The sequence below is a fragment of the Eschrichtius robustus genome, chromosome 6, assembly GCF_028021215.1.
Source record: "Eschrichtius robustus isolate mEscRob2 chromosome 6, mEscRob2.pri, whole genome shotgun sequence".
NCBI classification, from domain to species: domain Eukaryota; kingdom Metazoa; phylum Chordata; class Mammalia; order Artiodactyla; family Eschrichtiidae; genus Eschrichtius; species Eschrichtius robustus.
Window position 1 is genome coordinate 81,269,358 of NC_090829.1, and position 13,337 is coordinate 81,282,694.

Genomic DNA, 13,337 nt, shown 5'->3' on the forward strand with positions numbered 1-13,337 from the left:
CAGAAAGCACCTCGATGGCACTCTTTCTCTTTGCAGAGCATGACCCTCTCTGAGAGAAATAAAACCACTGACGAAAGGCCTTGCAGACAATGTGACTGTATGTGACTCTGGGGTGTTTCCAAGGAGGAGAGCATGGCCGTCATTCAGCAGGACTACAGTTAGATAAATCTGTGATCCTAAAGATTTTTCAGTGAAGTTTCCAACTTTAACCCAGTTTTCCCACTTAATCCAAAGGAGATTAAAAATATTTAAATGTAATTGACTCAATATTTGTTCATAGATCCTAGATTATTTATGATTTTTTTTAAACTTAATTATTTATTTACTTAAAATGTTAAATCATTCTGGGAGCAACTGGAACAACAAGAAAAACATAAGGTGCAGGATCAGGAAACCTAGCACCCACCTCTTGCCACGGTTCCAGGCTCCGGTATACTAAGGCCTACTCATCATTTCTGCTTAGATGTTCAATAGGCATCTCCAGCTTTACATCTCATAACAGAGTTTGTGATTTTTGCTCCTTATCTCCAAACTGGTACCTCCTCCCATCCTTTCCAAATCGGTAAATAGCACCATGGGATCACCCAGTTGTGTAAGCCAAACCTGGGGTAGGTATTTTTCATTGATTCCTGTCTTTGATGTACCCCTTCTCCCCCACATCCAGCCTATAAGCAAGTTCTGAAACTCTACCTCCAAAATATATCCTGAATCCAGCCACTTTCCTCCTTTCCACTGCTAACATGCACAGTCAGTCCCCAACTTCAACAGTGGTTCAACTTACAATTTTTCGACTTTAGGATGGTGTGAAAGCAACATGCATTCAGTAGAAACCGTACTTTGACTTTTGATCTTTTATCAGGCTAGTGATACTCTGTACAATACTCTCTTGTGATGCTGGGCAGCGGCAGGGAGCCTCAGCTCCCAGTCAGTCACGTGATCACAAGGGTAAACAAGCAGTAAACTTATAACCATTCTATTTTTCACTTTCAGTACAGTATTCAAAAATGACATGAACTCGTCAACACTTTATTATAAAATAGGCTTTGTGTTAGATGATTTTGCCCAACTGTAGGCAAGCACAAGTGTTCTGAGCACGTTTAAGGTAGGCTAGGCTAAGCTATGATATTCAGTAGGGTAGGTGTAGTCAATGCATTTTTTTAAAAAAATTATTTATTTATTTATTTATTTATGGCTGTGTTGGGTCTTCGTTTCTGTGTGAGGGCTTTCTCTAGTTGCGGCAAGTGGGGGCCACTCTTCATCGCGGTGCGCGGGCCTCTCACTATCGGGGCCTCTCTTGTTGCGGAGCACAGGCTCCAGGCGCGCAGGCTCAGTAGCTGTGGCTCACGGGCTTAGTCGCTCCGCGGCATGTGGGATCTTCCCAGACCAGGGCTCGAACCCGTGTCCCCTGCATTGGCAGGCAGATTCTCAACCACTGCGCCACCAGGGAAGCCCCTTCAATGCATTTTTGACTTAACGATATCTTCAACTTATTGAAGATACGTTTATTGGGACGTACGTTGAGGAAGATGTAGTCCAGGCCACCATGATTTCCCTCCTGACTTCTGCCATAGCTCCTTAACTGGTCTCCCTGCTTCTAGCCTTTCTGTCTCTGCTCCACACAGCCACCCAGATGCTCAGATCTCGCACGCCCTGCTCAAACACCTCCAGTGCTTTCCCCAGCACAGAGGACAAACCAAACTCTTAGCATGACCGACCAGGACCTTCCATCTGCTTTCCCTCTGTCCTCGTTGCCCACTGACACAGTGGTCTATAAAAATATACAGTAAAATTTTTTCAATGTATACTCCCATTGTATACACATATATATAGTTGTAAATTATACATATATACCACTGTATTTGTTTTATGTGTAATAGAAAACATACAACATCATAGAAATTACAAAGTATACAATAAAACCAATGGAAAAGAATTCTAATAGTTTCTTCCAACACCCATACTTTGGTACTTTGGTCTTTGGCGTCCCCTGGGTGGGGCACCCCACTTTGGAGACTGCATTTCTGTAGCTACACTGGCTGACTTTCTGCCACGCGATGAGCTCCTTTCCACCTCAGAGCTTTTACACTCCCTGTTCTCTGTGTTTGGAACGTTCATCCCCCAGATCCTCACATGACTGGGTTTTTTTTGTCATTCAAGTCTCAGTTCAAAGATCACTTCCTCAGAGGCCATGTCCACTCTGTACCAAAATTACACCCCCAAGTCATTGACGATCGCATTATCCTGCTGTACTTTCTTCCTGGCATTTATCGTCTTTGAAGTGATAATGTATTTATCTGTAAACTTATTTATTGTTTGTCTTTGCAACCAGACTATAGCTCTATGCAGGGCAGCGGCTTTGCCATTTTGGACACTGTCCCCAGTGTCTGGAACAGTGTCTGGCACATAGGAGGTGTCCAATACTACATATTTATGTTTTAATAAACCTTGGCATATCACAATCTCTCTGGCCTCATTGCTCTCATCTATCAATTAAAGGTGTTGGATTCTATGACTTCTAAAATGTTTCTGATTTGAAGTAGAACCCTATTTCTAAATCTCAAATTCCAGAGTGTATGACTTATTCCATTTTGTGTAAACATTAAGTATGGTACCGAAGTCAATAAGAGTTCATAACAAGAACATTTAAATGAAATGCACTGAATAATAATTATTGGAGGCAATCAAGAGTTAAAGGCTCAAGAGGAAATTGGATTTCAATATGCAGGACAAAAGCTGATTAAGGCAATGGTCATAAAAAGAACAGGCATTTCCAGGTTGGAATTAGGAACATCCTTAACATTAACAGTCATGAATGGAATCTGCTGTCAAGAAGAACATTTCCCAAGAGTCATTAATTCTCCACAATGGTTTATTTATCTGTTTAACTATTTTTTCCTCTCAGAGTCAGCACAAGGTAAGGAAAGAGCACAGGCTGGAAGATTTAGGTTCAGTGTTCAGTCCTACCAGATACTAAGCTTTTCTGGTTCTCTGGTTCTTCATGTATAAAAGAGGGTTGATAACTTTATGATGGTTGTTGTGATAAGACCATGAGATGATATATGTGGAGTGCCCGCCATGGTTCCCGGCACAGAATAAGTCCCCAGTAAATTACTGGTTGACTCAAAAGGATGAATGAATGAAAGCATATTATTTCTCATTTACTTTCAAAAAGGATTTATATGCTTACAATAAAAAAATACATCTGTAATGTGCGAGTTAAAATAAAGATAAAAGAAACGTCAGCCACTCCTAAGCATATAGCCAAGAAAATTGAAAACATATGTTCACACGAAAGCTTGTACATGACTTCACAGCAGCATCGTAATAACCAAAAAGTAGAAACAACCCATATGTCCGTCAACTGATGAATGTATAAATAAAACGTGGTATATCCATACAATAGAATATCATTCGGCCATAAAAAACAGAAATACCGATACATGAGAACATATGCTAAGTGAAAGAAATCAGTCACAAAAGACCACATATTGTGTGATTCCACTTATATGAAATGTGCAGAAGAGGCAAAATCCACAGAAACAGAAAGTAGATTAATGGTTGCCAGAGTCTGGTGGGAAGACAAAATGTGGAGTGACTGCTTAATGGGTATGGGGTTTCTTTTTGGAGTGATGAAAATGTTCTGGAATTAGATAGTGGTGATGGTTGCACAATTCTGTGAATACACGAAAAACCACTGTATTGTACACTTTAAAATGATTAAAGTGGTGAATTTTATGGTACGTGAATTTTAAAAGAAAGATCATAAACCACATGGAGGACAGGATGGGGATGGGAACAATTACACCAGAAATCAAAATTTGATATTAATTGCAATTGATTACTTTGATGGTTATACTTGATCTTCCCAAGTATATTAGCCAAAGTAGAAAAGAATGTTTTGATCAGCTAATACAAATATTTTGCAGATACAGCTCTCATACACCACTGGTTTCCAAGTGTGGGCCCTGACCAGCAGCAGCTCCATCACCTGGAAACGTGTTAGAAACACAAATTTTCGGCAGCACTCCAGACATGCTGAATCAGAAATTCTGGGGATGAGATCCAGTAATCTGTGTTTCAATAAGCCCTCCCAGTTATGTGACGTATGCTAATGCTGGAAAATCACCCTCACACAAATGGTAGTTACCAGGCTTATTGATCAGCTGGATTTTTGATTTTTACAAATTAGGCTCATATGAGTTCAATCAGCATAAACCAATACCAGTGCATTCCTAGGGTTAATTATGTTATTATGAGACTACAGGATTGAAACATCATATCTTGCATCTCATCACATCCAGCGTGAAATAGCTATATTTTTCTTGTATATAGTGGGTTTCAATGCTAGCTAGTCTCTGCATACACGCACCCACACACTCACTGCTGTATGCCTAGTGCCCTATGCAGGGCAGGACAAAGTAAGCACTCAAGAAATGCTTGAGAAAAAGACAAATATTATATGATACCACTTATATGTGGAATCTAAAAAATAGTACAAATGAACTTATTTACAAAACAGAAACAGACTCACAGACATAGAAAACAAACTTATGGTCACCAAAGGGGAAGGAGAGGAGGGATAAATTGGGAGTATGGGATTAACAGATACACACTACCATATGTAAAATAAACAACAAGGATTTACTGTATGGCACACGGAACTATATTCAATATCTTGTAAAAAACTATAATGGAAAAGAACCAAAAAAAGAATATAGGTTCATATATATATATATATATACACACACACATACACATACACACACTTTGCTGTACACCTGAAACTAACACAATATTGTAAATCAATTATAGTTCAATTATTTTTTAAAAAAAGAAATGCTTGCGAAGAGAAGGCATTCTGAATATATATGTGAGTACGAATAGGACGCCTCTTAATTCATTCACTTAAGACTTCTGAAATATCATACTGAATGTAAAGATGAAATCTAATAGTCGGAGGAATATTGCCAGTGTCTCTAGCTAATAACTGGAAGAGTTTAAGTACTCACTAAAAGCAACAGAAGGTATTCCAGTTCACCACACCACATTCATGGGCTAGGCCATGTATGCAACTGATCAGAAACATGCTAGAGCCACACGCACACATACCACACTTTTGTTGCAGAGGCACACATGTATGTACGCACGATCCCCAAACACACGCAGTGTAGTCAGCACACACACACAGTTGACACTGAGAGCTAGATCCCAGCCCACCCTAACTTATTCTTGAGCCCCATGCCTAAGGCAAAGAACGGTGATTGGTAGGGTGTATGCCAGAAGGAGCCATTACCAACGTTCTCCAGAGACCCGGGTGCACCGTTGTTAAAGATTTGATCCACATGATTCAGTATGAATTCAATCACCACCTGCTGGACCCGGACTGCAAGGAAGGCTGCATCTCCATTGCAACCAGTGGCTTCAATTTCTTTGGACCTGAACCGTGGAAGAAACACATTTCAGTGAATGAGCCTGCCCTACCACTACATTCAGTGAATGAGCCTGCCCTAAGCATAAGGGGGAGCCAGTGGGCCTTTTGTACAAGCCCCCAGTTCCTAAATGTATAGTTTGTTAATTTGTATTACTTTAACTATTTAAGATCAATTAAAGGGACTCTCCAAACAAACTGAACAAATTCGAAACAGTTACCAGGTATTATACATTGCAAAACTGTAAACACTATATTAGTGAATATATAGGAATTGATTTTTTTCTTCATAGGATCTTCTTCCACCTCCACACAATTGTTCTAAGGGCAGGTCATCATTTATGAAGTCATATGAAGCGGTTGATTCAGGTTATAGCCAGCTGGGACCCCACCAAAACCAACAAAAGCAAAGGAAGCCCCAAAGACCCAGAAAGGCCTTTTCAGGAAATTATAACATACAGACCCATAACATTGGCCACATCCTGGTAATAGCCAGAAGATACCTCTGGGTTCCAGAGTTTCCATGGTTAGCAGGCAAAGGCTATTAAAAATCACATTTGGGCTTCCCTGGTGGCACAGTGGTTAAGAATCCGCCTGCCAACGCAGGGGACACGGGTTCGAGCCCTGGTCCAGGAAGATCCCACATGCCGCAGAGCAACTAAGCCCGTGCGCCACAACTACTGAGCCTGCACTCTAGAGCCCGTGAGCCACAACTACTGAGCCCGCGTGCCACAACTACTGAAATCCGTGCAGCTAGAGCCCATGCTCTGCAAGAGAAAACACCGCAATGAGAAGCCCGCGCACCGCAGCGAAGAGGTGCCCCCGCTCGCTGCGACTAGACAAAGCCCGCGGGCAGCAACGAAGACCCAGTGCGGCCAAAAATAAAATAAATTTATTAAAAAAAAAAAATTTAAAAAAAAATCACCTTTAATTCCCACGTGCAACAACCACTTAGCCAAAGGTTTGTCTACAAGGGGCTTCGGTTTTGAAGAGTCTAGTCTTCGTTTGAATGGGGGGCTGCTTTGAGCTCACTGGGGTAGTGAGGTGAGGGGTGGTGGTTACCTGAGGAGGTTTGGTGCCCACACCAGGGCCAGGTTCCTGGCATGCATGTTTGTCTTGCTGCTGAAGGAGGCAATGTGGGCCAGGTGTCGAATCAGGTATTCCAAGGTCCTGTAACGGTTCATTTTTTAAAAAGCAAAGTAAGAAACTTCGGAGCCTGTGTGAAGCCTGAATCTGGAGATAATTTCTAAAGTTTGAGTTTAAGAGACTCTAAAGTATTTCTATCTCATGAATTTTGGAGGACTATCAGGGAGATATCAAGATAGATGGAAGCAATTTTCTTAGCCTCAGGAATACTGGCTGTGGGTGGGGAAGAGGTGGGTTTGACAGAAGTTAGCTGAGGCCCTGGGAGCACCAGCCAGAGACAGAATAAGGGACTCACATCCCTTGGAGCCTGTGCCTCCTTTCACCCGGGGCAGCATTGCCTCACACTATCTTGAAATCAGGCCTCATCTCAGCTTTTACTGTAATTCTCGCACCTACGGGTACCCTGGCACTTGTTAGGGAGCTCATTTGATGGATGAATAACATCTGTTATTGCTGGGAAGCTCTTATACCACATCAAAACCTGCCCCCCTGGTAAAAGCTGGGCAGGCTTAGGGAGCAATGGGAAAGGTGGTAGGATTAGGGGCTACATTGTGAGAATGAAAGGAAAGGATGAAATGATGGAAGGGATGGTACCGATGAGCAGACAGAGAGATCAGTCAGCCAAACGCTCAAGAGCAACAGTCAAACCCTGTTTAAAAACCATCTTGGTTTCCATAGATTTGGTTATGCTATGAACCTCGGCGAGAACCTAGACTATCTCTGTGAGGCTGGCTTGTGTGATCAGAATGATTCTTGTGGGACTCTGAGGGGTGCTCTGCAAGTAACTTAGACGTGGGCTGTCCCTTCCCGCCAATGTCTCTGGTCAGGCACCAACTCACTCTGATAAAAGTGACCTGTTCTCTCCCCTCAACCTGCCCTGGGAAAGCCACTGTCCACCGAATTTGTTCCCTTTTATGATGCTAGCCTGCATCTATGGTATTACATCACATTGAGAGGCTGTGAATTTCTTTTACCAAGGATTCTTACCTGTAATGGGATGGGGGGAGCTCCTGGATAACATTCTGGATTCGGGCCAGTTGGCCTTCTTCCGGGCAATGGGACACCGCCTCCTGCAGAGAGGAAATGAAGCAGTCCAGTGAGTGCTCGAGAAGGGGGACGCCCATGTGCGTCTGCGGGTTTTATTTAGGCTTCTGGTACTCCAGCCTCCCAACCATGCCTAGAGATTGTCCTTCCAGGAGGCATGCTTTTCTAGAAAAAACAAACCACCTAAAATCTCTGAGGGTTCATGATGGGAGGTGTCTAACAATGTGGGCACACAGGGTCTCTGTGCCTCTTCAGATGTTCGGTAGGTATCTGGTAAAAAAGGTGTGGAATCTTGGGTGTGTCCCGTGTGTCAGAGAGTCACAGAGACTCACCCTGGGAGAGAGAAACAGAGACAGGGAGACAGAGTGAGATGGAGATGAGAGGTTGGCTCCCTGTTTACTCAGCCAGCCATCTTCTGGGGAGAAACAGAGACAGGGAGACAGAGTGAGATGGAGATGAGAGGTTGGCTCCCTGTTTACTCAGCCAGCTATCTTCTGGGGTGCAAAGAGCCACTCCCCACCTAGCCTGAGACTATCCCTTGACCCGGCTGCCTGTCGTTGATGCTGGGAAGCAGGAACGACGTGAAGCCGTGCCTTCTCAGCAGGATAAGAGCTTTGCCCCTGAGACCTGGTGGCCTTGTCCGGACTTGCTCTCTGGTTGTTTCCTGTGTGGGTATTTGGTTGCCCCCTCAGCCCAGGCCCTCAAGGAGAGGCTGGGGCTTCAGTAAAGGCAGTGTGGTCACAGTCCTGCCCGGGGCTCCTGCACAACACAGGTGTCCCTGGGCAGATTCCCCTGTGCACCGTCCTGAGACTCTGTCCTGCCTGTGCTCAGACTCAAGGGCCCCTCCCAGTGCAGTGGCCGAGTGCTCAAGACTGCCAGCATGGGAGCCATACCTAAGTTCAAGGTCAATGGTAATTACATCTTTTTTTTTTTTTTACTGAGGTATAGTTTACATATATTAAAAATGCACAAATCTTCTGCTACAGCTCCCTGAGTCCTTTCATATGCATAATAACTATGTAATCCCACTCAGGTCAAGAGATACTTGAAAAGGGGCTCCTAAGCTCACTTCAGTCCTTGTGATCCTGAATTCACAGGCATATGTGACTTACACAGTTTTGTATTTCCTCACAGTGCTGGAAACTTGCTTTGCATTTATATATAATGAAAAGTATAATCAGAAAATATATTCTCTAATTTGAAGATCCTAACTGTGGTGTGGTTTTCCTATGTTGTTCAGTCATTACTGTCATTTCTTGCTTGCATGCAAAGGCTGAAGTTCAAACCCTCAGTGATGAGAATTTTGAGGAACAGAAAAGTGGAAGGAAATGAACTTTTTGGCGCACCTTCTGTTTGCTGGACCCTATCCTAGGCCACACTTGCTGTGTCTGTTCTGGTCTCACTTGGAGGAGAACTCCAACACGCTCCCCCAACCCAGACCTTCCAAGCCCCCTCGCTTGTCTCCATTTTTTCCCACAGCACTTGCCATCATTACTTATACATGTAATGTACTTATTTATTAGGCTTATTGCTTGTTGTCTGTCTCCCTTGCTAGATGTAAGGTCTGTAAGCGCAGGGATGTGATGAGTCTCAGTGCCTAGAACGTGCCTGCCACACAGTAGGCGCTCCCTGTCGATCTGTTGGATTACCCGTGCTCCATTTCCCTAAGTGGGACATCATGCCAGAGCTTTGACCACCAAGTTGTTTTTGTTTGACTTTTTTACTTAATTGAAGTAAAGCATTCACAGAAGCTAACAATTTTCAAAGGCAATCAAAAATTTCTATGTGGGAAAACTAGATTTCATTTCCTAATCAGAAGTGGGGAGAAATTCGGGGCTGGGAGGGTCACAATCACAGGTGTCTCAATCTTCTGGTGGGTTTGCAAGCCTGCGAACAGAGCCGGCATAAGCATGATCTCTGTGGCAATCCTTGCTTTTTGAGACGTGCAGGATGTAGAGGGTGAGGACAAGCATGGGGCCTGGAGTAAACACCTGACACCTCTGCTCTCTTCCTGCGAGCTGTCATTTAGAAAACAGATTTGTGGAGAAGACCCTGACTCCCAAGACAGGGAGAACCTCATAAAGCAAGTGAAGGGAGAGCTCAGGGGAAGGAGGGGCTGAGGAATGCGGGCGTGGATCCTCCCACATTCTATCCTGAGAACGGGGAGGAGAGGGAGGCCTCTCTTCCTCTCTCGACAAAGCTGGGATGAGCTTTGCAAAGCTTTGCACACACCCCCTTCCCAAGCCTCCCCCTCTTCCCCCCACTTTCTAAAAATGTGTCTGGGGAAAAAAAGGTGTAGGTCAGTTCAACAGCCCTCATGGAAAGTTCCTTTAATATTTTAGGAAGATGTTAGTCACCTTTGTTCTGAGAGGCTGGGCGGGCTCACCCCTGATGCCTGCAGGTCCCATTTGGGACTGGTGTTCATTTCACTATTTACAGCCTCTCCCCATCGCACCCCAAACCTATTTGGAAGCTCTCTAGATCTTCGTTTTTCTCCCAGAGGGTCTGCTCACTGCAAAGCTATTTTTCGATCTCTTTGTGTTCCCCCATTAGGAGAGCAGAATCCATCAGTGGGGAATTGAGGGAAGGGAGATGAAATTTTGCCCATCCCAATTTTTTGCTTGAAAGAGAATTTCACTCAACCTTAGCCAAGCCAATCTTGCTAATAGCTAAACTGTAAAAGATCTAGGTTGACTCTGTGACTATTTGTTCTCTTCCAATCAGTATCCCTAAGACCAGCTTCCTGCCCTTTGAAGACTCTTGCGAAGGCTGGACTCCAGTCCCCTCTGGCGGGGCCCAGGCTCTACTTTCCTCTGCTTACCTGAATACCACCTCTACCCCTGCAGCCCGGGCAGGCCCATCACCAGGGGGGACAAACAACCCGTGGCTGTCCCTTCCAACTGCGCCCAGCTGCAACTCAGTTTTTACCCTTTATTTTGTATTAATTATTTAAAAATTATTATAAAGCCACCTGTATTATTTTTAATTATTTTAAGCTGTTAGGTTAAAAAGTAATTCATGCACATGATTTTAAAAATGCAAAGCATTCAAAGGAATACACAGAAGAAAGTTAGTCTGCCTTCCAACTGCAGACCCTGAGTCTCCAGAGACAACCACTGTTCTCTTCCAGACAGTCATTATACCTACCTGTCTTTGTCACACCCATGGCAGCAAGCACAACTACGTGACCTGGCCCATCTGCAAATTCCCTGTCTCCCATCATTTCCTCCTTGCCTGCTCCCTATGGGCCATGCTGGCCTCCATATATTCCCTCAAGCAAGCTCGGCATGTCCTCGACTAGGGCCTTTGCACCTGCAGTTTCTTCTCGGCACCCTCTTTCACCAGATATTTGCACAATTTGTTCACTCACTTCATCCTTGTCTCTGTTTAAATATCACCTCATAGAGAGACCTTTGATTATCCTACAAAATAGCAGTCCCCATCATTCTCTGCCCTGTACCCTGCATTAACTGGCTTCGTAGTGCTTATCAACAGTTCAGATTATAGAACTTTGCTTTAAATTCGTTTATCATCTATCTCCTTCATTAAAATGTAAGTTTCATGAGAGCAAGGATTTTATCTGTCTTGCTTACCATTCAACCCCCAGCACCTGGAACTGTGCCTGCCTGGTATACATAGCAGGTGTTCAACAGACATTTGTTATATGAAATGAGTAAGTGAATGAGTCCGTATTTTGCTTTGTATTTGAAAATGCCAGAAAGCCCCATTTTGGCCACACTTCCAGGACACTGCCATCGAGAACCAAACCTCCTGAGCGAGGAGCACCAGCTTTGCCGAGACAATTCCCCTCAACTTTTGGCTCCTGGCAGGGTGACCGATCAGCACAGTTTGCCTGAGATTGAGGAGTTTCCTGGGACACAGGACTTTTCAGAGTTAAAAGTAGGGCAGTCCCTGGCAAACCAGGACAGTTGGCTGCTGCTCTATTGGCAGACGTCTTGAGCTCACAGCCAGTCAGCCCCTGCCTGATGCCACAAACCAGTGGTCCACCCCCGGTGACACTTCAGATGACATGTGTGGGTCAACCAACCTGCCAGCAAATGTTTACTAGGTAACAGTCACAACATTCTCCAGTAGCTGGAGAGCAGGGAAAGGAAGCACAATAATGAATAGAATAAATACCGTTTCTGTCCTCAGGAAGCTTACAGTTTAATGAAGGAGACTGATACACAAAGACATAATTTCAATATAAAATTTAATACCTCTCTAAACTGCCTTCTCTAAAAATCCTAAATCAGCAACTTGTCTCTATCTTGGGTGTAATAATTTTAGCTGAATCAATCTGACCCAAATTGAATTTTTCCTAAAATGAGCTTTTCTTCTGATAAAAATAAAATGTAGTACAGTAGGTTGAATAGTTGCTTCCAAAGATATCAGATCCTAATCTCTAGAACCTGAAAATGTTACCTTATTTGGAAAAAGAGTCTTTGCAGGTGTGATTAAGTTAAGGCTTTCGAGATCAGGAGAGTCTCGTGGATTATCCAGGTGGACCCTAAATCCAATCACAGGTATCCTTAAAAGAGGGAAGCAGAAGGAGATTTGACACAGACAGGAGAAGGCAGTGTGACCATGGAGACGAAGATGGGAGTGATGCAGCCACAAGCCCAGGCATGCCAGCAGCCAGCAGAAGCTGGAGGAGGCAAGGAACAGGTTTCCCCCTCGAGTCTCTGCAAGGACCATGGCCCTGCTGACACCTTGATTTCAGCCCAGTGAAACTGATTTCAGACTTCTGGACTCTGGAACTGTGAGAGAATAACTTTCTGTTGTTTAAGCCACCAAATCTGTGGTAATTTGTTACAGCAGCCTCATGAAACTAATACATGTACTCGAAGGAAATAAAAAGCACCCGCTATCTCACCACCCAGACATAACTACTATTAACCCACTCACATGTGAAGCATTAAAAGAAGCAATCTGTCTGGGCTCCCCAGCACCAAATGTGAACACTGGCATCATTTCCTATTTAGTTGCCTACACTGCTTTTTTCCATTTAACTTTACATTGTGGACAGCAAATAGTCTTCAGAAATATGACTTTTCACAGCTACACAGGATTGAAAACAAGAGATTTATTATCATTTATTTAACCCATCCCTTAGTGTTACACGTGTAGATACTCCCCAGTTTTGTTATTGTAATATGGCAGTGAAATATTTGTAAATCAATTATTTGTGTGTGCATCTGATTATTATCTTAGAATGGAGTCCTAGAATAGAGTTACTGTATTAAAAAATATGAGCATTTTAGGACTCTTGATAGTAATTTCAAATGACTTTCTGCAATGTCCAGCCAATTACACTTACTTGCAATAGAAAACTATGAAAGAGCCAGTGTCACCACAGGCTAGGCAGCATGAAATACTAACATTTAAAAAATGTTTCTTTAATACGCAAATATATTTTTCTAATACATTTATATTTTTTAAGTTGGTTTTTATTTATTTTTTTAAGTTAATTAATTAATTAATTTACTGGCTGCGAGGCTTGTGGAATCTTAGTTCCCCGACCAGGGATTGAATCTGGGGCCTTGGCACTGAGAGAGCAGAGTCCTAACCATTGGACTGCCAGGGAATTCCCCATTTATACTTTTTAAATAATTATATTTCTTCTATGAATTGTCTGTCGAGGTTCTTTGCTCATTTGTTTTGCAGGGTGTTATATGCTTTTTATTTTTTATTGATAGGAGTTTTATATAATTAAAAA

At 43.2% G+C, this 13,337-nt stretch overlaps 1 protein-coding gene across 1 annotated transcript in view; it reads right to left on the bottom strand.

Moving 5' to 3' along the window:
* ARHGAP31 (Rho GTPase activating protein 31) overlaps window positions 1–13,337 on the bottom strand; it is a 117,176-nt gene that overhangs the window by 34,322 nt on the left and 69,517 nt on the right. The window contains exons 4-6 of the mRNA XM_068546698.1: window positions 7,562–7,644; window positions 6,491–6,598; window positions 5,294–5,436 (exon numbers count right to left, since the gene is read on the bottom strand). Coding sequence (XP_068402799.1) covers window positions 5,294–5,436; window positions 6,491–6,598; window positions 7,562–7,644 — 334 coding nt within the window. The remainder of the gene's footprint in view (window positions 1–5,293; window positions 5,437–6,490; window positions 6,599–7,561; window positions 7,645–13,337) is intronic.